General features: G+C 35.2%; 1 protein-coding gene and 1 long non-coding RNA gene across 4 annotated transcripts in view; one reads left to right on the top strand and one right to left on the bottom strand.

Annotated features, from left to right (window-relative positions):
* The window catches only part of LOC138358443 (uncharacterized), a 236,345-nt gene that overhangs the window by 192,669 nt on the left and 17,420 nt on the right, over nucleotides 1-26,256 (bottom strand). The gene's annotated exons all lie outside the window — the stretch shown is intronic.
* On the top strand, nucleotides 361-15,394 carry spn-F (Protein spindle-F). 2 transcript variants are annotated; one of them, XM_045759374.2, is made up of 11 exons: nucleotides 361-500; nucleotides 3,498-3,714; nucleotides 4,701-4,815; nucleotides 5,953-6,078; nucleotides 7,535-7,708; nucleotides 8,134-8,284; nucleotides 9,025-9,101; nucleotides 9,554-9,752; nucleotides 11,539-11,770; nucleotides 12,070-12,172; nucleotides 14,125-15,394. In XM_045759374.2, the coding sequence occupies exons 2-11, from the start codon at nucleotides 3,506-3,508 to the stop codon at nucleotides 14,332-14,334; spliced, it is 1,596 nt and encodes a 531-aa protein (XP_045615330.1). In that variant the 5' UTR covers nucleotides 361-500; nucleotides 3,498-3,505; the 3' UTR covers nucleotides 14,335-15,394. The 2 variants fall into 2 exon arrangements, with proteins under 2 accessions (XP_045615330.1, XP_045615329.1); XM_045759373.2 differs by lacking the exon at nucleotides 361-500 and adding an exon at nucleotides 2,593-2,725.

Here is a 26,256-nt window from a genome sequence, read left to right on the forward strand (position 1 = left end):
GATTCGGCGGGTAGGCGGTTCCATGGGTTAATAACACACTGTGAGTGAAAAAACATCTGTTCTCAGTTCTACATTGTGGCTTGTTGAGCATTAAAGGACCAGAGTCATACTATATTAGCACTTTTTCCTGATGATTAACATACTCATACCATATATGTTCATACCATATATGAACTAATATTTGTTTCATGTCATGGTAATTTATTTAAATTTAGTTTACCATGGTTATTGTAGTAGTTCTTATAGTAGTAGTGTAGTTAGTTATTGTAGTATTGTTAGTGTAGTTAGTCTTGTAGTGTAGTAGTTATTGTAGTAGTTGTGGAAAATATGCGCCAGAGGGCGCTTATATATAGTTGCTCACTTAAGTTGGTCGCTGGAAAATGTTCGCTCGTCAGCTGGTGATTTGTTCGTGATACTGATTCACGGAAAAACAAAACATTGATGTGTTTTTGTATTTGTGTAGCTTATATGGAATTATATATGAAAATGACGCAGATGAGGTATGAATAAGCGATAAAACCTTGAATATATCCGTATTTTAGCCCTTATGTCTTTATTCCGACATACACAAAACTGATAATCGAAACTGGAATGAGATTAATAATACAGTAATTAGATTTTCTCTTTTTACAAAATTATTATGAATGCAAACCTAAGCTTCAAATAACCTCTACAGTTTACATGATTTCTATGTTAAATCTCCGAGGATGTCCAAAATCGATAATATATGATAATTCTGTAATCTTTAATGAGATTCTGTATTGTCAAGGACACGATAAATTTTTATTATTTCTGAGTGTATTCTTTACTAAAACTGTGGTCAGTGTGTTTGCACAAGATTAGTTGGCAAGAATGTTTAACAAGCACAGTCTTAATTATATTTTAGGAATTAGTGCACCCTATTAGGTGAGGTAAGGTTAGATTTGGTTCTGTTCTATTTGGGTTTGCTTGGCTTGGTTTGATCCAGGTCATTTCACTTTATCTTGGCTTGATACGGTTCATCGCGCTTTATCTTGGCTTGACCCGGTTCATCGCGCTTTATCTTGGCTTGACCCGGTTCATCTCGCTTTATCTTGGCTTGACCTGTTTCATCTCGCTTTATCTTGGCTTGACCTGGTTCATCTCGCTTTATCTTGGCTTGACCTGGTTCATCTTGCTTTATCTTGGCTTGACCTGGTTCATCTCGCTTTATCTTGGCTTGACCTGGTTCATCTCGCTTTATCTTGGCTTGACCTGGTTCATCTCGCTTTATCTTGGCTTGACCCGGTTCATCTTGCTTAATCTTGGCTTGGTTCAACTTGATTCGACTTCACTCATTTCGGTACTATCTTTTCCCCTTCCTTTTCATATTTTTAAATACTGTATATACAATTATCAAGATAGACATATTGAAACTTGACCTATAATGCATTGTATATCAACAAACAACTTTTAATTTTATTATTTTCGGTCTCGTGCATTATTTGGTTCTTTCCGGTGTTTATTCACATTGTCGGGGGGGGGGGGATCCCCTGATTATGAGTCGAGAACGAAGCCAACTTTATTCCTGTTTGCTTGGTTGACTGGTCATCAAGGTGATTGAACAGATGTATTATATATCCACCATAAGGCTGAGGTATATGAAGCCTTATAATACTGGGTGATGATGTTTTCAACAAGTAGGAGAGTATCACTCATGTTTATTTTTATGTTTATTTATACTGTTCCAGGGTATATATAGAAGGAAGTACACTGGGTTGTGAAAGTACATACGTCAGTGATTTAATGATACATTCTTGCAAAGCCACTAACCATAATATTTCAGCAAGTCTTTGAGCTAACACTGAATTTGCATTGAATTTTCAAGTACAAGGTGAAACAGTCAGTCTTGAATATAAAACAAATTTAGTGACAGTTATAAATAATGAACAATTTAGAGGATATTGATAGACTACTACTTCAAAATGTCAGATATAACATGAACAAGGAGCAATGGTTTCAAGCTCAACAAACAACGATGCAAAACAGAAAACAGGAGATGCTTTTCCACCCATTGGGTTATAAACCCAATGGGTCGAAACTACCATAACCATTTGAGCCGTAAATGCCAAAACGCTTCTACAATATAAGATCCAGCTTGATAAAATTATCAGGACAATTGGGGGGTGGGACCTTTGATAAGCCACTGTCTTCCTGTCCTCAATGAGGCCACAAGAGAGATGGTGGTCCTCGGGTAAATTCAAGTAAATTATATTAATGTAAAGTGCTGATAAGAAATTATATTAATTAAAGTTGTATTTGTGATCTTTGGATACAAGGTAACACTGCATGGGATATGATGCAGTGAATAATGTGTACATCAATCATTCAGCAGGTTATACACTGTTGGGTCTCTAAAATAGGTAAGCTACAGTATACAGCATAGGTCAACATGGTTTTTGAGCAGCAAGATACTAACAGGACTCTAAGTTATACAGTGAGGGAACTTTTTTATGTTACAGTACTTAAATTCAATGTGATGCACTGAGCGAAAGTATACAGGGTATTATCAGAACTTCTTTATCACTGATGTAGCTTATCAGTATGTCATTGTCTGCTGTTTACCAGTTATTAGTCAGTGACTGCTGGATAGCTTGTTACTCAGTCATTGTAGAATCTGGCAATCTGATAGTTGAGAAAGTGGCAATACTGTATTATTCATACTCGGGACTCTGCATATTAGTTTCATGTTTGATTTTATGTTGAGGTTTGTCCTATTTCTTTCAGTAAAGGAGAATGTGAAGGAAGTAACAATATTTATTGGTACCTTTCCAAAGCTTCTATAGTATGGCCAGTCCTTCCAGTGCATAAAATTTCTGCACCTGAATTTGCCTAAGAGTCAAACTCTGTAGTGGCCTTGATGGGGACAGGAAACTGGCAGCTAGTCAAAGGTTCCCCATTATTCCTGAGGATTCTTTCCTGCTGATTTTTGAACTGGAGAACTATTTTGGCATTTACAGCTTCAGCGGTTAGGCAATTCTATTGGTATATTTTCCTATGGGATGAAAAGTATCTCCTGTCTTTTTATATTGTTGATAAGCTTGAAGATGTTATCCCTTGTGAGCTTTGCATTGGACCTTTTAAAGAAATGGTTTGGATTAATATGTTCCTATTTGTTCAGTATAGTATTTTAAATGCCTCAATATGATCAACTTTGCTGTATTTTGTTTATAGTGTTATTTAGACCTGAGGCCTTAAATCTTTTCTGGTATAAGACTTAGTTATGGTATGATTTTTGTCACTTTGTACATAAATTTCATCGTCTCCATGCTTGGATACAGTAGGTGCACACCAGATATTTGTAAAACTGAATAACAACTTTCTTTTCCTTAAAGTCAAAGGTCATTTGATTATTCCAAAGATTTGGTTGGCTTTTATTCTCTTGAGGAAGTGTGTGTAGATCAAGTATTTTCATTGAGACAACTTGTAAAGAGGCATTTATATATTTAAGAATTACTGTACTTATAATTTTATTCTAGTTGTAATTATGGCTGAGCCAGTGGAGGATGATGTAAGCATTCTTGGAACTCAAGAAACAACAGAATATATTTCACCCAGCTCTGATAGCCAAGTCCCTAGCACCGAGTATCACACAACTGCTTCAGACTATCGAGTGCCTGAGTACCGCCCGGCTGGGGCACTCAGAGCACCAGTTGTTCCTCCTCAGCCAAGGCAAGAGAGAAAGCACTCAGTAGGGTAAGTTTTGAAAGTATATAATAGATATAACAATAGTATTGATTATATATGACTGATTTATGCACCCAAATTTGGGGCTAGATGCTATTACCTTACTGCTTGATAAAAATACTGTAAATTTATATGTTATAATGAAATTCATTGTTAACTTCAAATTCATTTGCCATATTAAATTTTGTTTGCCAAGGATCTTGTGCAATAAAAAATAGGCCTCGTCAGAAAAAGAGTCTGTAGGCAAGATATGAATTACACGTAACATCGAGATATTCACTTCAAATGTTAGCTGTTAGTGATTATTTAGACTATCATCACCACCGCTCATATTGGGAGAGAAGCCTGGTAATATTTAAGGCAGTGACTTGGTTAGTATGTCGATGAGAGGGAGAGGGGGGGAGGTACATTTTATTGTTTTCCATTTGTTAGTTTGAGCTATTTCATGGTCAATCATAATTTCACATTTCCATAATTATTTCTGTGCATTTACCTTTCACTCCAGTTGACTTGAGCTGCCACCTGGTGGCAGTAGGGAGATTTGGGGTAGGTGTAGTTGCCAAGTATCAGTTGAGTTGTTTGGAATTTTCATTCTTTTCTCATAGAGATGTTGATGATTAGTTTAGGTATTCAACTTTCTGAGCAGTTTACTTAGATTATGGGTTCATCTTTCATCTGTATGTGCTTCCTTTGCATCTTTGAGTGTGCCAAATATCAGTCCTGGTTTCTGGTAGGATGAGAAAGTCTCAGGGGAATGTTTTAGTATCTTCAACTCTTTGTTTTTACCTCTATTTTATATTAAAAGTTATTCTCTGAATCTTTTTGATTTCAGGCGGAAGGTGAAGAAATTTGGCCTGATAATGTTACATGGTCCTTCTTTGTCAACATTGAAAGGATTAGGTGCCACTCAATTTTTATAACTATTTATCTAGCTATTTGATGTTAATTTTCATTGTATAAACTATATGTAACTTTAGACATGTGTTACCTTGCAGTGGATCAGACCGAGGCACCCCATATTCATCCAGCAGTCCTGTAGCCAGCCCACGGACTCCAGAGAGAGGTTCTAACTATAACATAGACGCTTCAGGCTCCACTTACGCTCTACAGGTAAAATTGATGCAAAGTTTCTCAGCATATATTTATTCCATATAGTGTTAGTACATGTATAATAATAATAATAATAGGTGCTTAGTTTTTTACATGCTGTGAATTTCCCATATTTTTCATCCTTTTGGGCTGTTTATGCATTCCTGCTTATGTTAAGCTTTTTTGTTGCCATTATTTACCATTAAGGCATTTGCTATTTGCTTAACTTTGTTTGAGCTTGAGTTCCCTTAAAACATTGCTGAAATTTAAAGAAGGATAGATGAAAGTCTAGAGTTAGTAATGTATACTGAAACTCTTAATAAATGTCAAACTGAAGAGCTCTTTGATGACTCATTGGAATGTAAGAATTAAAAAATTCTGATCAAGTTTATGAGTAATATGTGAGTTTAGCATGTAAGAGGAATGATACAAGACTTCATATTAGAGATGAATTTTGTATGAAAACATTGGAATAAATGTAATAAAGTTTTGAACAAATTAGCTTGATTAGTAAATGAAGAAAGGTGGCATTGAGTTAGGTTGTGATGTATAATGTTTTACGAGCAACACGCAATTAGTGCCTATGTAATAAAGTAGTATCCAGGAAATTTGTCACAGATCAGTGCTCAGGGCTGTGAGAGATGGTATGGGTTCCCATTGTTGTGCACAGGGAGCAAACATCTCGCTATTTCTCAGACTGCAACCTACAACAATAGACTAACTTCCAGGTACCTATTTGCTGCTTGGTTAACCGAGGCATCAGGTGTAAAGAAACATGATAAAACATCTAGCCTTGACTGGGACTTGAGCCCAGGACAAATCAATTGTGAGCCTACTGCACTAATCACTGTGCTGTGAGGGATTAAGTGATGTAAGGATTGAAGGAAGAGATTTCAGTAAGAGAGTAGATCAATTTTAAAAGATTGTGCGAGTACATGTACATCACTTAAATGATGTGTAAATGTGAGTAAATGCAAGAATTTGCATGGTTTGCTTTGCTGTCTGTGTAACATAGAGCATTTAAAATAAATACAAAAAGAACTGTAATACAATACTGTACTTATGAATGTTTTTGTTTTTGCCGAGTTCACTCGCTTAACTGGATGTGCATGATATTGCTGTATCTAACCACGACGTGCTCATTCCACCTTGCTTCAGGTTGCTCTTAGAAACATGAAGGAGCGATACCACAAACTACAGAAGAAAATGGCACTCATAGAAGATGATAACCAGAGACTTATTAGTGGAAAGTCTGAGCTTTTTGGAGAAATTGGAAAACTGCAGGTACAGTATTTACCTTCTCTTAATGAATCATATAATTATTTTGCCTGAAAAGCTATCCTGGTGTCTTTATAGTCTACACAGGGTCATAATTATGTGGCTAAAAATTAGTAACCCAATTCACACACACACATGAAAAGAAAGAAAGAAAAGTGACGACATTTTGTCCCATCCTGGACATAAACATTGTTGTTTTCCTTTCCTTTCATGTGTGTAGGTTGGGTTACTTTTTTTTAGTCTCTTTAGGAAACATCATCCTTCCAATACATGTCCGTCAGTTTCTGTGTTCTAGCACGGTTTTCGCACAAACTATACTTTGCTGTTCTGATCGCAAAGCATCCTTGGAATAATCCATTCATATTGTTAACTCATTCAGTGTTGAATGGTTATAATCATAACTGGCCTATATTGAGCAGACTCTTGGTAAAAAAATAATTTAAATGTATTAAAATCACTCTTAGCTTGATGTTTGTTGTGTTTGTGGATTAGTGGTGTTTTATTGGTTTGATGTGTTTGTCTCTCCTCTAATTTGATATACTTCTGGATTACAATACCTCTAGTACGCAGTACAATTTGTTTTCAGTATCAGTTGCCTATCATTGGCTTTATAATATCAATACAATACAGTACCTTTGGTTTACAATATCATTGGCTTATATAGCAACATGTTTAGAATACTGCAAACAGGAAATATTACTGGTTATATCCACTGGCTTGCAATATCAGTGGTTTACAACTGACTTAAAAAGCCTTTGACTTCAATTACCTTATCACTGACTTAAAATAATTAGTCTACATCTGCATCTACAGTTTCAGTTTACACTGTACATAGATTAGTTTAGATTAGTTATTAGTGTACGCAAATCTGTGTGATAAATTCCAGTTCGGGTCAATATTTATCTTTCTAAAGTGGTCATAATTTTATTATCATATAATCTTATACTGTTGAGTTAAAAGCGAACTGTAGAAAAGCATGGCCACAATCTGAAATGCAGACAAAATTGGTTATAACAGTGAATGGTGGAGTGTGAGGTAGTGTAAATGTAATGAGGATATTAGTATACAGGCCACTCCACCACTGGCCTGTGGTAAGGCCACTCAAGTGGCCACTGGAGGCCAGTGGCCACTGGATGAGTGGTAAGTGGGAGTGGGAGTGGGAGTGGGAGTGGCCTTACCACTGGAGTGGTAAGGCCACTCCAGACCAGGCCGACACTAGAGCGCAACTCCATAGTCTCCTGAGACTGATGGATGCCTACTACTACTATTAGTACGGTAGTGGAGTTGTAATGTAATTATGAAACAATGACGAAATGAAAGGTGGAGTTGTGAGGTGGTGCAGACACAGTGGTGAATAGAATGCCTCTCTCTCACTTTTGTGCATAGTACTGTGTTTTAAGTAAATGTTGTACTTCCTCATCTGTTTATTTGGTATTATATGTTTTTTCCATTATATTTACAGGAAAACAGTATTAAACTTAGAGAGAAAAACTTGCAGCTGAACCAGGAGATACATACAAAGCATCAAGAATGTTGTTCTCTCAAGGAGAAGTTTTCTTCACTATCAACAGAGAATATGAATCTCACAAGGCAGTTAGCCAAAACTGCACAAGAAAACAGAAGACTCACGAAGCAGGTATATTTTCTTGAGTTTGATTTGCATATTTAAGATTAAATTTACAATTACTGTACCACTGTTTTTGTACTTTTTACTCATTTACAAAATGTAAGTTTTTAAGAATACATTATTTTGTACTTATAAATTTTAACACAATATTTTTGAGATACCGAAGATATGGAATGTAATTGATGAATGCCTGATTATATAATGCTTGGTTAATATAAGCTGGGTTTAAATTCATAAATACTGTACAGTAATGGATAATTTTTTTGCTGCATGGTAAATAATTAATGTTTAATCTTTTACACTTTAAATGACAAGTACTGTAGTTTCTGACACAAATGTTTGTTAAAAGTGAAAGTAATAATTTGTTCAAGATTCTTATATTCTCTCAAGATATGTTATGTTTTAAGAAATATTCCTTACTGTATGTTAATCAGGTCAATCACCTAAACGATGAGAACAAAAGATTGAGAGAAAAGCTGAGCCTTATAACCACACAAGTCAAAGGTCTGCCGGCAGGAGTGGGTTTGACAGTGTCAGCAGCACAGGTTTTGACGCCTCCAAGGACCAAGATTGTTCCTCTCTCGGGTTAGTTGTTAATAGCAGGATTTTTTTTTATATCAATATGACAGACAGGACCATAATTCCATAGAAGACAAACCCTACAGGTACGTCGGCAGTCAGGAATAGAGGTGACATGGTCAGGAGGTCAAGAAGGATAAGAGGACTTGATCCTGGATAGCAATCATATTAGTTGTTGAGATGTCTCGTCTTAACCATATATTCAGACCTTGATAAAGCACTCAGGCGAGTGCAAAAGACTGTGTAAATCTTTACATAAGTGTGGGTTTCTATCCTTCGTTTACAATTTTGAATTCTGACCCTAATGAAAATCTGGTTTTCATCTTTGTATACTTTCAACTTGTGTGTGTTGAAATAATATTTGAATTATGACACTTTGGTAATTCCTGAGGCAAGATCCATCCTGGTTCCAAAGGAGTGGATCATGACAGTGAGGAGAAGATTAACAGTCTGTGCCTATGCAATAAAGTTTTTTTTCTGGAGAATGCTCAATCCTAGCTAGAGTGACAACAGAAAAGTTACTAAAAAACAATTAAAGCCTTTCCCATCCCTTATTTGCATAACAAATATTATCAAGTTGATCTCTCACAAAATAAACGTTTTCAAACTTGTCCTGTCATAAATCACTCTGTGGAACCAGGATGGATCTTGCCATAAGGAACATCTGCATATCCTTGGCAGAAAGGAGAATTTCATTTTCAATTATGGCCTTATTTTTCTCATGGCATTTATATATTTATTTTCAGAGGAGCTTGATAGCTTTGATGACCCTCCATCTAGATTTATAGCATCATACAAAGATGCTCTAGATGAATATGAGCAGGTATGATTTTCTTCACTACAATGTTTAAGAATTCTGCTAGCATTTACTGTGTGTGTGTGTGTGTGTGTGTATTATTTTTATATTATATATTATATATTTTTATATATATATTTTGCAAGATTTATATATATATTTTGCAAGATTCAATGCACATTAATAGGTTTCCAAATCTAAAATAATATTTGAGAAGTGTAAAATGTATTTTTATAATACTGATATATTGTAGCATAAAGTCAAATTTGTTAATTTATGAACGAATCCACAAGGGCCGTGACGAGGATTCGAACCTGCGTCCGGGAGCATCCCAGACACTGCCTTAATCGACTGAGCTACGACATGGTTAAAATATTGTTCATTTGATGCATCACGTTAGTGTGATCTCTGTGTGTGTTGTTAATTTATCCCCCTTAAGAATTTAATTGAATTTGATGAGTTATTCCATGTGTATGCAGATAAGCAGTAATGAGCTGGGTGATCTGGACTCACCATGGGGTGTCTCGGAGGATGAAGACGAACAACTGGTGATGTCACTACAGTCTGCCACACGACGCATGAAAGATTTGCTCTCTAATCTACAAGAACAAAATCACAGTCTGGTGCTGCTCTCTCCTATCTTGAATTCTCTTCCTTCTTTGTGTGGTTCTCAAACAGGTAAATGCATGTATTAAATTAAATTTGTTGTCACCTAACTTTTTTTGCTGTATAGATAATATCTTCACATATGCTTTAAGGCAAAATACAAAAAAAAAATTGTCATTTATCTTAATTCTTTCATAATACTGTATACAAACTGTAAACAATTTAGAGTTTTTCTTTAGAGGCTATTGGAATAATTGTTTTTTAAAATTAGTTGAATTACCAAATGCTTTGAAGGATAATGAGTATTGCATTTCCTAGGAATGCAGTGTAATATATTGGCTAAGACCTTACAGCTATAACATTCCACATGGCTGCACTTAATTTATAGTTATTTTATATTATTTATATGTTCATCTGACTTTTTCTTATCTTTCCCCCTAATTTCCTCACAATCCTGATTCATTTTCTCTTCATCTTATTTGTTTATTGATTTCTTTTTTTTCTGTTTGTTCAGTCTTTCAAAATTTGACTTAGTCTACTAAATATTATCTGCTTACCACATTACCTCCTTTTCTCAATGCACATTGAAATTATGAAAGTGAAGGTTATAAATGGAAGTTACATAAAAGCATTCATGGTTTTATGAAGCCTGTGGTTGCCTAAGACTAAGTTTCTAAGACTAAGACTGTGGTTTCTAAGACTAAGGGGCAATGAACAAAAAATATACTTGGTTTATGTATATGTAGGCGTACACCTGGCTTCTGTGGTGTCACCTTCATTGTTCCCTATTTACATGGATGGGGTCTTAGGGAAGTCGGACTACGAAGGTGAGAAAAATGTAAGCCTAGTGTATAGGCCTAATATGTGTAATTGATGTAAGTTAATTTTGATGTATTCAGTTGATACATTTCTGTTAGCAGAGAGTGATATTTATGTAGACTGCTTAAAAGTGGTTTTCCATGTGTGTGAGAAGACTTAAAAGGGCAGGAGGGAACTATCAGGGAAAAGTACTAAGCACTAACAACTATATAGCACTTGGAAGGGGTCAGGATAAGGATTTGAGATGGGACGGGGTAGGAATGGTGTCCAACCACTTGGACGGTCCGGGATTGAACGCCGACCTGCATGAAGTGAGATTGTCGCTCTACCGTCCAGCCCAAGTGGTTGGGTGTTAAAAGGGAATGTGGAGAAAAGTACAGTAAGGTTATGGTGGTGGAGAGAAGGAAATTATGTCAGTTAAATAAATGTAGGGTGAAGAGCTGGAAGTAGGTGATCAATTTAAATACATGGGATGTTCAGTTGATTAAAAGAGGATTTTTTGAAAAAAAACAAAAAAAAAATTGAGAATAAGGCAAGTCATGGAAGGATAGTAGTGGGTGTACTGAAAGCCCCAATTAGAACATATTACGATTGGAATGCAGTTAGCCAGAAGGCTGTATGAAGGAGTACTTACGTTGATTTGTATGTACAGTACTGTATATAAATGCAAGTTGACAGTATGGTATGTGTGTGAAAAATTAATTATTAGAGCAGTAGAAATGGAGAGTTTAGCTGTGACAGTAGAGGTCTTGAAGCTGACTGCAGGTAAATTACAAGTAATGGCAGGTGTTAAAAGAACTGAATAAGTAATGAAAATATCATGGAGAAATATAGCACAACAGTTAATAAACTGAAAGATTGAAGAGAGAGAGTTTAAAGCAAGCTGTACAAATGGATGATGGTAAGTTGGTGAAGAGAGTGTATTCAAGTTTGAATGAATGAAAATGAATGAATAGTAGGTTTTATATGAGAAACTTTGTCCTACTGTTTTTTCAGAATGCTAACTACTTGCACATTTTAACATTTATGTATGATTTAGCTTCTCAGTTTGATACCAACTCCGAGTATAGTCATCAAATCATGCCAAAAGATGGAACTCTTAATCAGCGAGACCGTGACTTGTCTACCCTGACAATCACTCCTTCCACTCAAAGCCAGTTTGAGGAGGGAACAAAAGATGAAACAGCAGATGATGATGGAATGTGCCAAAGCCGACTAGCAACATGTGGATCAGTTCTTAATACCAATTTTACATCTGCCGGAATGAATACGTAAGTACTGGTATAGAATTTCAGTCACGCTGTCAATTACTTTCTTTAATCACTTTGAAGCTCTTAGGTTTTTTCTTTGCATATTATGAAATGCTGATAAAATAATTTTACATGTCTGTGTTGTGATAAATTTAGTTGTATAGTTTGGTTTGGTTTATTGAAAAAAGTGTATCATTATATAATATTTCATGTTACTTTAATGGTAGATGACCAGTTTAGAATCTGATGAATCCATAGTCTCAACCTTCATTACATTTCCCAGTTTATTATATCCATATTAATTAAAGTTTTCTTTAAAGTCCGCTGATGGATGACAGCAACGGTGATAATAATGTTCACATGGATGCAAATAATACTGTAGAGGATCGACCAAACAGTCCGTTTGATTGGAGACAAGTTCAGGTAATGATCTCTTAACATAATGGGGATGTTTGTTTCTCATACCAATTATAGACAACATATCTAGAAATATAAATAATAACAATTATTTAAAATTAAACTTAAGTTTGCTTTTGTGTTCTTTTTTTACTATTTGCTTCATAAACTATATGAAACTTGTTTTCTTGTATTTAAATTTTTACTTTTGGTAAATTTGCTGGTCACCAGACACTGCAGAAAGTTATATTCTTGGACTGAAAAATAGTTATATTAGATTTACTGTATTGCAAACCTTCTCAAGTGAATCAAGAGAAGAGACATTAATTTACAGTCTATAATTACACTAGAATGAGCACTGTATTTAACATCAAGTAACCAGACATCCTTGGTGCCGATCTCCAGATGGCAAGGCATATTACCCATTTGTAGAGGAATTTTGCCACTATAATTTATATTATGATCTGTATTATATTTCTCTTCATTTTCATTCTATTAGGCAACACTTAGATTCACATATCTGGTTAACAAGGGTTATTCTAGTGGGTATCTGGAGAATAGTGTTTGAGAGTGTGTGGAGGTAAAGGCCAGGTATTCCCTTGTTTGCTGGCTCTTTCCATAGAAATCAATGACTGTTAAAGTCTGATATTAATATGCAAGGTAGCATATTGCGATTGGAATGTGTTGGAACCATTTTCACTTGATTTAGAGATGCAGTTTCTACACACCAGAAACAAATACCTAATTTGATATTCCAAGAGTGCGACTTAACCAAACTAGAAATGCTCTGCAAATTAAGGGACCCAGAATGTGGAATGACCTTCCCAATTATGTCAAAGACTGTGTACCTCTCTCAATCAGTTTAAGAGAAAATCCAAGTACTACCTAACAAACCCCATGTAACCCATCTTACCTCCTAAATGTCAACCTATGTCTTGCTTTTTTCAAACAATATTATTTATTGACCAACTTGTTTAACTGCTGTTATCCGTCATGTATAAGTTTTAGTCTTAAGTGTTTTTCCCACACCATGCCCAAAATGCTGAGTGAATTAGTGGCTTTATGCATAGTATGTACTAGCTATATCTAGAAATCCAACATTATGTTTGTAGCTCATTTTGAATATGTGTTCTTTTACCTGAATAAACATTATCTTATCAGTGTAGTACTGTAATTGTTTTTTTGTATTAAAATTCCAGAAACATGATTGACTACTTTAAAGTCTCTCAAACCCTGTTTAAATCCATAATGCTCCTTTCTAGATATCTTATCTTTGTGCCATTACTGTTCGAGTATCTTACAGCTGCCCAAAAACAAAACAGGACTAATCAAATATAATCTCTTAAATTTGCCCATAAAAAATTTAAACTTTCTGATGATTTTTACAAAATTTTTACTGAACCATGGAAGTATTTATATTATAATATTCATTTTAACAGGTTTCTATAAGATACCTTTCACATTTCAATATGTTTTTGAACTATACTAGTATTTACTATATTTTATTCGATAATAATGTCTGGAGATTGGCAACTTTACCCTTAGTGTCTTATGAGCAGACGTGGAATCTTCCCTTTAATTCTTGTGATGGATGATTGTTATGGTAACCATTCACAGCAAAGCTATAAGAATCTGAATATATTCTCTGGAGGAATCTCTCAGATAATTATAGATAATATGACAACATCCATTCTTGATTTGTCTTGTACATTAATCCTTGGGACATAAAAAGTATCACAAGTGTACAAACTGCAGGACTACTTTGTGAACCTAAAGACATGTCAGATCAAAATGAAATATGTTTGCGTAGAAATTGAGCATAAAATGGTCAACAGTTTTGAGAATCGGAGATGGTAGTTAAGCAAAGGAAACTTGGCATGGAACGAAATGACAAATAAGTGATTTCTTAGGGTAAAGGTTGTAGCTTTACTTAAGTATATGATAGTTATGATTTTTAATTTTTCTTGTTTCACTCCAAGGTGAGTGATGATGAAGGGCGTGAGAACGATGTGACAAGACCTTACACACGGACAGTGAGTACGTCACCGGACCCAGCTCTCGAAGATGAAGAAGACCGCATATGTCCTATGTGTAATGCTGTATTTCCTCATATTATTCCTCAGGAATCATTTGAATCTCATGTTGTCAGTCATTTTGAAGTTGAGAATGGCTTTGAAGTTATTGCTTAAGCATTTTATTATGATGATGAGGTTACAGTAATTTCATGTTTTGTGATAGTGATAATGAACTTTTTTGGTTTTAACTACAGAGTATGTTATTAGTGAAAAGTACCTCTTGTATTATTAGAGAACTGTGATTCTTGAAATACTCTTGAATTAAATACTTAATAGTGATGATATTTAAATCCCGTATAATAATAATTCTGCATTTATGTACAATACAAATACATTTAAGTAAATACAGTATTATTTATGGAGGAGTCTTGTAAATTTCAAGTGACTCTGAGCAAAGCAAGAAGAGAAATTTGAAAACAAATATGTTGAATATGATATTAGAAACTTACATGGCTTTGTTTTTTATATGTAAAATGAAAGGCATCTTAATTTTTATCAATGCTGGAATCAGACGCTGACTGTATGCATTTTAACCACAGTATTTGGGAAAGAAATACTCTTTAAACCTTTTGTGATAATATTTTGTATGATTTATAGTAAGTATAGAATTATTTAAAGTATAAAATAGTTTTAACATATCATCATTCTGACATCAATGCAAGAACAAGGTGTTGTATGTAGTGAAAGGTTCTTTGCTGATCTAGTGCCTCAGTTTCTTCCCAAGCCAGATCCTTATGACTCGCCATGTATACCTGGTTGATACCTGGTTGATGGGGTTCTGGGAGTTCTTCTACTCCCCAAGCCCGGCCCAAAGCCAGGCTTGACTTGTGAGAGTTTGGTCCACTAGGCTGTTGCTTGGAGCGGCCCACAGATCCACATACCCACCACAGCCTGGTTGGTCCGGCACTCCTTGGAGGAATAAATCTAGTTTCCTCTTGAAGATGTCCACGGTTGTTCCGGCAATGTATGCAATATAAATGCCATAATCTAGTTGACCTGTCGCCCCCACTGTGGCAACGTTCATTGTACATGGTCTTGTCAAGTAGCTAGGATGGGGAGACAAGTGAAGAGCCCATCTTATTCTATCATTGAATGACTGCTCACTATCATACAAAAGAACAGAATTATACACTTAACAACTCTTGGAAACAATTATTGGAGTTACAAGGAAAAACATTTATGGTGCTGTTAAATTCTATCTTGTAACTAACTGCTACACCAGTTGTCACTAAATGGCAACATGGACATAACAATCAAGGAAGCTGACAGGCATCACTTGAAGCCATGCAAGCATGCTTGGGAAAGCAGTAACCACTAAGAGAAGGAATGGGAGTAACAGAAGGGATTTGCTAAGGGAAGAGTATTTGATCATATTTCTGAGCTATGTAACCATTTGGTTGCTCACCCAGTCTACCTTACAATATCAGACCATTACTTTAAAATTAAAAACAGTTAACAGAAAGCTTTCCCGAGCTGAAGAACAAAGCCAGTGCACATAGCTCCCTAACAGTTAACACGACTCGTTGACCCTCGGTTCATGTTCAGTGAGAGAGACTGAACAGACTTGAGCAATGATCTTTGTGGAGCTTCAGAGAAAAATCTATAACAATTTATTGATTTATGTATATTGTAACTTAAGTTTTTTTTTTTACTGAATATTTGTACATTTTGTAATAATATATATATATATAAATAATAAAATACAAATCTGGTAGTGATTGACATTTCACTAATTAATCAATATTTAATGTAATAAATTTAGCTGCATAAATTCTAGTTAATTTCTGTAATACTTCAGGGTTAGAGTTAGCAGCATTTGCTAACCTGCCGGGTGCATTCACCTAGTTGTACTCGCCTAGTTGTGCTTGGGGGGGTTGAGCTTTAGCTCTTTGGTCCCGCCACTCAACTGTCAATCAACAGGTGTACAGGTTCCTGAGCCTATTGGGCTCTATCATGGGTGTGTGTTGAGGCCTTAGTACATTTTTGCAAGTGCAGCATGTACCTACATTGACATACATGCCCATTCACATGCAAATGTATACTATACATATATGTATGTTGAGTATGTATGCAGTGCTATATGTGCTGTATCATCTTGCCGTACTGTGATTTGCAAATATTCCGTCCACAGGTGTGGAAAATCAAGAGGTTTTTAACATTTAAACCAAGCCTGTCATTATGCCTTGTTAAAGGAATATGACCAATTATATATACCTATGTATATATATTTTTGTTATCCAGTGCAATTGGAAAGATAATACATACACTCCCATAAAAAATGTACATGTATTTCTTCACCTGATTCCTCTGATCACCTAGCAGTAAATAGATCCCCAGGAATTTGGCAACTGCAGTGGATTGCAGCCTAGGGGGGGACCTTACACCTTATGTCACTGTTCACCTAGCAGTAAATAGTTACCACAGGAGTTTGGCAATAGTTGTGAGTTGCAGCCTTGGGATGGTCCTTAGTTGACCTAGGGAGACTACGATAAATCTAGCAGTCTTCATATTTCAGACTAGGAAATCATCCTGGATTCATCCATTCCAGTTGCAGTAATTTTCTAGTTCCGCTCAAAGGTGTGTAAATAACTTTAAACTCTGAGCTTTTAGTATTGTATATCTAGTGCTCATTCCAAAGAATATTCACTACTTAGTTTGTAACAGATGATGTTTATCAAATTTATTATTATGTTTTAAATGTAGTATTATCTTTTATTTAAATGTGTTGGATAAAAGACCTTCACTTTAAACTGATTTTTAATAATAAATTATCTGCAACAATTTCCGGTGAAATATAAATAATGAATTGTACATTGTTTAACCTAAATGCCAGATATGTTGATGATCAATTTCTGTTTCTATTCCATATCTTATTGTCATTCTTTTTGTATTGAAACTAATCTATTAATGTAATAATTATGCACTGCAAGATATTTCCTGCAAACTTTTCAAAGATTTGGGGCATGTAAATTCAGACATGCTGAATTTGTTAATTAAACCCACGTTCAGAGTGTTATCATAGAAGTTCACTCATACGCAAGTTAGAGTGCGAGATTCTCACAACCAAGGTGATACTTTGTCGCACGATGCCCAGATATCACACACACTGTATTGTATACACTTTTTAGATTTCTTTCTTGCATTATGGCAACTCCCATGTGTTCTGCACTTAACATCTTATTATATATGTAGGTGTAAAGTGGCAGATTTGTTCCCATTTTTTTTGTTCTTGTTTGCTCCCCTTGGTGCAAGATTAGTCAGGAACTCATACAGTATATGCAATGTATGTATATAAATTCCTTAACAGTGTATGCATAGTATGTACAGTATATGCAAGATACATATGTATGGTACAAGTATGTAACAGAATAAGATTTTTTTTTTGTACAGGACTGCTCTCTGTTTCACAGCATGTGATGCATAGTATACATATATTTTCACACATGTATGCCATTATATGTATAGTACAAACAAACATTAAACATACCTTACATATATATAATACATTGTCACAAACTAACATAATAGTGCTTAACAGGCTTCACTGACAACGTATAATGAGTCATTGTCACCAGTTAAACAGGAGAGTGATTGAGTGAAATTGACAGGTTGGTAGTTTTTCTGCAGAAGCTTTTAAGTATGCAATCAAGTGTGACAAAAAAAAACACAATATAATGTTGAATTAGTTTAAATATCAAAGTTATTAAAAATTATCACATTATTGTGAGTTTATAAAAAAAATTGCATTGGTAATGTTTGGAAGTTAAACTGATAAGTGTATAATTGAATATAGTAGGAACCTAAGTTCAATGGGCTTCATTAATTCCCATCTAGAGTGTGTATGTGTGTGTAATTATCTAAGTGTAGTTACAGGATGTGAGCTATGCTCGTGGTGTCCCATCTTCCCAATACTCTGTCATATTACACTTTTGACCACCACCACCTCACTTAGCTTGTTCTGTCTACCACTCTGTTTGCAAAAGAAAAACTTTTTAATAATCTTTCGACACCTCTGTTTCCTTGAATCAGTGTCTCTTGTTCGTGAAGGTGTTGGTTTCAGTAATTCCTCTTTGTCATTTTGGTCTATTCCTGTTAGTATTTTGTAAGTGGAGATCATATCACCTCTTTTTCTTCTTTCTTCTAGTTTTGGCATGTTTAATGCCTCTAGTCTCTCCTTATAACTCTGTTTTTCAGTTCAGGAAGCCATATTTTAGCATGCCATTGCACCTTTTCCATTTTATTTATGTACTTATTGAGATTTGGGGACTGCACAACTGCTGCATATTCCAGTTTTGGTCTCTCAAAAGTCATGAACAGTTTCTTTAGTATTTCACCATCCAAATATAATTAAAAGCAAGTCTGAAGTTTGAAAGCGATGCATGTGCTCCTCTCACAATTTTCTTTGTGTTCCTCTGGTGACAGCGTACTATCCAAAACCACCCCTAGGTCTTGTTCTTTATTAGAATTTTGTAATTCCTTTCCATATAATATGTAAGTTGTGTGTGGTCTATTTTCTCTGATTCCACATTCCATAACATGGCATTTATTCACATTGAATTCCATTTGCAACTTGATGCTCCAAGCGCTTATTTTATCTAGATTAATTTGAAGGGCATTACAATCCTCTGCGTCTCCTATCTTCTCCAGTATCTTATCATCATCCACAAACATGTTCGTATAATTCTATATTCCTTCTAATAGATAATTTATGTAGATGATGAACATTACTTGTGGGTGTGTGTGCAATGTGTACTCACCTAGCCGAGTACAACCCTGTGTGTGAAGGTTGAGCTACGTCTCTTTGATCCCATCTCTCAACTGTCAATCTACTGGTGTACATGTTCCTTAGCTTATTGAGCTCTATCATATTTATCTGACTTTACCTGAGGGCCACTAATACTAGTGGTCACGATGAGGACAGGAAGCCAGCGGCTTGTCAAAGGTCCCCCCCATTTACCCTGATGATCTTTTCTGCCTCCACCACATCATTTCCTAATGCATTCCATTTATTAACTACTATAACACTGAAAAAGTTCTTTCCAATTTCTTTGTGGCTAATTTTTGTACTCAGTTTTCACCCGTATTCCCAAGAGAGCGAGTGAGTGAGTGTGTGTGTGTGTGTAATTTTATGCTAAAAGATTTAGCAGTTATGTAGAGCAGACTTTTTAAAATAGTTTATGTTAAGCTTCCACTAACAATGTTTAGAACTGTATAAATAATGAAGTTACATTGCAAGCAACTTACATGTACAGTAGAAAATAATGCTTTTCTGTTAAAGACTAGACCCTCAACAAGAGCAATTATTCACCCATGGTACGTATGGGACAAAATGGGGTGTTTTGCAAGTCATCACAATCATTGGGTTGTGTTGTCACAAAGACAGATAAAAGGGCTGTAGGAGAGCATATATCTCTTGTTTGATGAGATACTGTGCACCAGCTGGTGAGGATGTAATTCACAGTTGATCATTAAAAACCATGAGAATATAAGAACAAAAGAAGAAAAAAAATCTGTTGGTCCATGCAAGACCATTTCTATTTATTTCCAGTCACTCCCAATCGTGTTCTTATTCAACTTATGCTTGAAACTTTTCATAGAGTTTGCTTCTATAATGTAATCTTGTAAATTGTTATACTGATCTACAATACTATTTTACAACCAATGTTTATACTGGTGTATTTTCTAAATCTAAATTTTTCCAGTTTGAATCCATTGTTACATGGATTCAAACATAAGTTGGTTGTCATGAGGGATTTGAGCTGTAAATTACATAATTTAATATATTATGTCTATGAAAGGTTAGGTTGATATTTTTATAAGTTTCTTGCTTTATTGGTTTAGCATATTTAACTCTGTTATAAACTTCAGATGGGCATCACTGATGTTGAAAAATGTGAAAGCTTATTAGTTTTCACTGGCCCAACTCTTTCTTCTAATTTTAACTACAGTATTCTAAACAGATCCTTAAAAATACAATTTGCACAACATTAAAGGGAGATGTTCATATCTACTTACTTCCCATGCTCTATGGGTAAATTTACTGAGTGAAATCATACTTTCACCTCGTCTTATTATGAATGATTGCCAGGAAAACTCACCTCTGCATAGTTTTCAATCTCATTTCTGTTTTAAAAATACAGTAGTTCCATGACTCGTCCAAGAGGGCGAGCTAAACATTAAATTTAAAATTGAAACCAACCATAGAATTTTATTTTATATATCTGTATGTCAGTGGCTTCCCATAACTCTAATGGCTTTTAATATTGTTCCCATTGATGGTGATCTTTATAAATGCATTCAGAGCACTTATCATATTCTGTATCTGAAAATATTGAACAAAATCTCGATTTCATTGCCTCGTATGATGAAAGTACACTAAGTAAACACAACCATACAGTCTTTACCCTCATCCTCTCTTTTCCCTTGGAGAACAAAGACTTAAGACTTTTGTTTTACACGACGAAGTTGTTTGTACTACTGTATAATGTGTAATTAGTTATACAATTCAAAAAATGCAAAATCATTATTGTACATTTATTGCTAAATAAACCTTTTCTTTAACTGTCTCTGTTTTTTATACAAAAAATGTTTTTGTTAAGGAATGCATCCTATTTTCCCATAATCTTAATAAATACTATAATGTGCTGGCAATAGCCAACCAATTTAACACTATTTCTTAAGAATACATTCACTCATAAACTAGGGATTCTCGTGTACAATACATATCGTGTTCTGTGACTGACCACCACCTGATATGGCAGCTTGCCTAAAATAAGAGGTCCAACACAGACTCAAGGGTGGAAGGAATCCTGCACTTAACAGGTTGAAAGACGACCAAGTCTCAGCTGCATCTGGGTACAGTTAAGTGACAGGATGAACAACCCAGCTGGTTTTCTTCCTATTAGGGGAGTTGTTGTATATGCTGCAGTAGGAAGTGTATTATGTAGGTAATATACTTGCCCCATATTTTCATTAGCGTATGTGAAGATAATGAGTTTGGCCTGTTAATTCTACATAACCTATCTCCAAGTTATCACATTCCTAAAAGTCCTACAATGATTCTTGGTCCACTAATTACAATTTCCAAGTGTACAACTAATTAAAGTTAATATCTCTTCCCAACCCGCTAGATGATGGTCAGTTTGACTAGGTGAGATGGAAGCTTGCAATACCGTACAGTATAAGCTTCGACAGCACATCATTTCAGTCATTAAAACTCAAATGGTTGAGAGATACCACACATGAGATGACGAGATGAGGAACTTCCTAATGGGAATACCATGGGAAAGAGAACACCTACAAAATTCTCAGAGGAATTGACAGGGTGGACAAAGACAAACTATTTAGCATGGGTGTAACACGAACAAGGGAAGACAGGTTAAAATGTAGTACCCAACTGAGCCACAGAGACATTAGAAATTTTTTTTTTAGTGTCCGAGTAGTTAACAAATGGAATGCATTAGGCAGTGATGTGGTGGGGCAGATTCTATACACAGTTTCAAATGTAGATTTGATAGAGCCCAATAGGCTCAAGCATCTTTACACCAGTTGATTGACAGTCAAGAGGCAGGATCAAAGAGCCAAAGCTCAACCCCTGCAAGCACAACTAAGTGAGTACACATCTAAAACATTCACCAACAACAATGTAACACTCGACAAGTCCAGTTCAACCTTCGCAAGATTCGTCAGCCAGGACACAGAGCAGACAACCAGATTTCGGAGCCTCCGCACTCTCGTCCCGCACTCGAGCTTCTCGACGCCACCTGTTTTCAGAGTGCCACGCTCTATGCACTCACCCTGCATCCGAGCTCACTATCCCCAGCCTCACTCAGCTCTCTGCCCTGCTACAGGTTTTGTCTTAACTACTACAACACTTCACTACATTACCAACTAACCGATGGCTGTAACCAAGACTATACAGTACTAATAAATAGTATAAGAAATCACTAAACTCTTTGTTCCTAATCACCAAAACACATACACATACAGTAAACTAACGTTATACTGATGTGATGGTACGTTCCCTCACAGGATGAGTGGCGCTGCCGAATAAAATGACCCTCTGGGATTAAAATTAGAAACAAATAGCCAAGTGTGGGGTTTCTAACTTTACCTGGCTAGAAGGAGGCAGGACTCCATAAAACCATCACTACTACATGGGCAACAATGAAAAATAGCACTTTATACATGTCCTGTAATTAGGCTTAAAAGCTCAAATCTTTATATTTATCTAAATGTTGTGTCTGTCTTTTATCCTCTGTTATTCTAAGTATCTATCAATGTCTTTGCAGCACAGCAAACCTATCTGGACATTATTTAATTAATGGCCCAAATTAATAGTACCATTTTGTAAGTTTCATAATATTAATAATAAGTAATTATTTTATTCATAATAATATGCTTACAAAGAACAAGACATGTATAATTGTAGGTACTGGGATTGCACATAAAATGACTCTTCTGTGCAAAGTCATGAGAAGATATTGGCTGTTAATGAGCTATTTTATTCCTTGTGAAATTGGATCTATGTTAATGAATTAACCATCATATTATTAACATAATGTGATGATATTATTCACGTGATATTTATAATATTATTCAAGTGATGATTATAATATTATTCACGTGATATTTCTAAAATAATATAGATTTTTTAAGACAATCATGGGGAAATTGTCTAAATTATATTTTAAACAATCCGCCATCTTTTAAGCCAATCACAAGCAAGTTGACGTTCTCATCATAAGCTACTCACCAATCAGAATGTAGAGTTAGGCGTTGTTTATATTCGAACCCCAGTTGGAAACAGACCCAACTATAGGATGGGTTAACCCAAGTATCGCGCTTCCAAAAGGGTCGCCCAAGTTGGAAAAGACGAACGCTGAAAGAATATTGTTGAAAACATCTTGATAACTGATTAAACCAAAATTATTTTTTAGTCAGAAGAAAGACAGAAACGCGATCTATATGTAAAACCTCTACCAGACAAATATTTTAAGTAAAACCAAAGATATTTGTAGTTGTATAAAAGTGGCAGTTTTCATCGCTCGTCAAACTCGAAAACCGCAGCATTCATCTCAGAACCATGCCTATTTCACGCAGATTCCTTAATAAACGTAAGAGTTTTATATGCCACAAGAAAGACAGATATATAAGCTTCGTTCTAAATACCTTACCATGGGCATATTTAAATTTAAAGCGAAGATACGTGTACTTTTATAATAGCCGAGCTCCGACTCCGGACAGATCGATCGACGGAGCAACTCTCTCAGAACAATGCTTATTTCACGTAAATTTGTAAATAATCGTAAATTTTTTATATGCCTCAAGAAAGATAGGAATATAAGGCTCATTTTAAACACTTTATCATAGACATAATTAAAGTTCTAATGAAGATTCATGTATTTTAATAATCGCCGAGCTCCAACCCCCGCATAGACTGAGCGACAGAGCAACTCTCTCAGAAGAATGTTTATTTTACGTAAATTCGTTAATAAACACAAATGTTTTACACGTCTTAAGAAAGATAGAAATATAAGCTTTATTTTAAATACATTACATTAGACATATTTAAAGCTCAAGTGAAGATATATATGTTTTTATAGTGGCGTTCAGTAGCTTTTCGGTCATGGAGTGCAGACGCCTACGCACTTGCCAATATGTTGTGTAATTAACAAAGATACGCTAATAAAGCCTAAAATATTACATGCCTCCAGAAAGACAGAGCTATAATCGTTATTGTGAGTGCATCAAAGGAAATATATCATGTTGGAGACCAAGGATATAGCAATTTTAATTTAAGTTTCGAGTCCCGCCCGGTCGAGAGAGATGGGGCGACTCTCGCCCCATCTATTGGAGATTCTGTCCACTAAAGACCCAAAGCTACTCAAACCTTCCTAGCATTACGTAAGCAATGAAGTAATATGGTATATTTACTCACTATAATGTGGATGCTGGATGCAGAAAATGAGAAAACATAATTTTACTCTGAAAAAATATCATTTCATAACAAAATAAGATGTAAATATGTAATATCAAAGGAAGTCGATGGTCCAAGCAACAATATCGTGGAGCGACTTATCCAAGATATATTGCTCTCTGGAAAGTGTTTGCTGGCATATCAACCTTCTGTACACAGTGATCCAGTCGTCGAACTTCTCTGCTCAAATTATCGCAAATTTAATTTATGATGTTAACAAGTAGAATGCGTATTTTTAATCAAATCTAACGATATTAACAAGTAGAATGCGTATTTTTAATCAAATCTAACATAACTAGCCAGAAAACGTTAAAGATTATTTAAAAATACATGGAAGTTAAATCAACTCCATAGAACAATATTTTTGTTATAGATACTAATCGTTATTTGTTGGTATGCGTTCGCTACTTAAACTATCATGTACTGTATTTATGTAAAATCTCCCTGTTTCTTCGAACATGGAACACGGAACCTTACACGCTCTCTGATTTACTGTTTAATAGAGATTCACAAATAAGCTTATGATTGTATACGTTATCAAAAAGGCAGTGACAAAGTCAATTTTGCATTTTAATCACAGAGATTAGATCTTATAAATAAAATAAATAAATATGTTTATTCAGGTAAGGTACATACATACATACAAGTGATGTTACATTAATGGATTGATATATAGATAGAGCTAGTACATACAATGCCTAAAGCCACTATTACGCAATGCGTTTCGGGCAAGAAAAACATTAATATCTAGAACTTAATACTAATTGAGCATAAAGAATAAAAAGTGTTGAGAACAAATACAAATAAAGAAAAAAAAAGGGAGAACATGACTGAAAAAGCAGCACAAATACAATAGGTTGACAAACAGTGTTGATTAAAAAAAAAAAAAAAAAAAAAAAAAATACAGACATGGGTTGACAATAGAGGAGTGAGGTAGGTTACAGGGAATTTATTAGGTAGTGTTTAGTTTTTATCTTAAACTGGTTGAGAGAGGTACAGTCTTTAACTTGGTTGGGAAGGTCATTCCCAACACTATCTTAGTGAGATAGGAAAGATATTCATATTTTAAAGAAGGATTTTTGAACCATCGCTCTCCCTATCGATAGAAACTAACTTTTTTTTTGTTATTATTAACAAGCTTAGGTATACACAGTGTAGCGAGTAGATTATCCCAATAATATACTCGCTCCAAATGCATTGTTAATATTCCTGTCAACCTTTGGAGATGAATGAGGTGAGGCGTTGCCCGGGCAACACGGTGAGGTGTTGCCCGAGCATATAAGCAGCAGAATAGCAAACATTAACCAGAGTCTACTTTCAAGTGTGGTCTAGAGCAGACACTTGCGAGATACTATAGAACCGTTACAACAGTAATGTTCTGCTACCCTATTCTATATGAAAGATTACACAGTGTATATCAAAAACTAGCTATAAGTTCATTAAATATTCCCATCTCACAGGATGGTTAGTTATACATGGAATCCTATTCTATATGAAAGATTACACAGTGTATATCAAAAACTAGCTATAAGTTCATTAAATATTCCCATCTCACAGGATGGTTAGTTATACATGGAATCAGGGGATAAAATACCAGCCTCAATAAAAAAAATCAACTGTGACTAACAAGAACACCACTTACGGGCTATTCATGCCCGTGCTACCTTTTGGGTAGCTTAATCCTCATCAATCAATCACAAGAAACAAGGGATACATCTCCCGTCACGCAGGGTCCAGTCGCACCTCCACAAATCTCCATGTATCATCTATTGATACTGTTAATGGTTCAAGAGGACTACCACTTACGGGCCTACCTCAAGGTAACAATCAGGTGAGAACATAAAATATAAGGCTGATCTATTAGCCTCCGTTAGCAAAATCCGGGTACAGCATAAGAATATCTTCCAATATTCCCAAGTGTATGAAGTAATTACAGAGTTCAAAGTACCTTATACCATTTGGTCTGAAGTCACTTATAACAGGGCAATCACAGATATAGTGTTGGTGAGTATGTCCCAGCTCTTGTTCACGTAGTTTACAATTGGAATATTCACCAT

This window comes from Procambarus clarkii, chromosome 83 (genome assembly GCF_040958095.1).
Source record: "Procambarus clarkii isolate CNS0578487 chromosome 83, FALCON_Pclarkii_2.0, whole genome shotgun sequence".
Classification (NCBI taxonomy): Eukaryota; Metazoa; Arthropoda; class Malacostraca; order Decapoda; family Cambaridae; genus Procambarus; species Procambarus clarkii.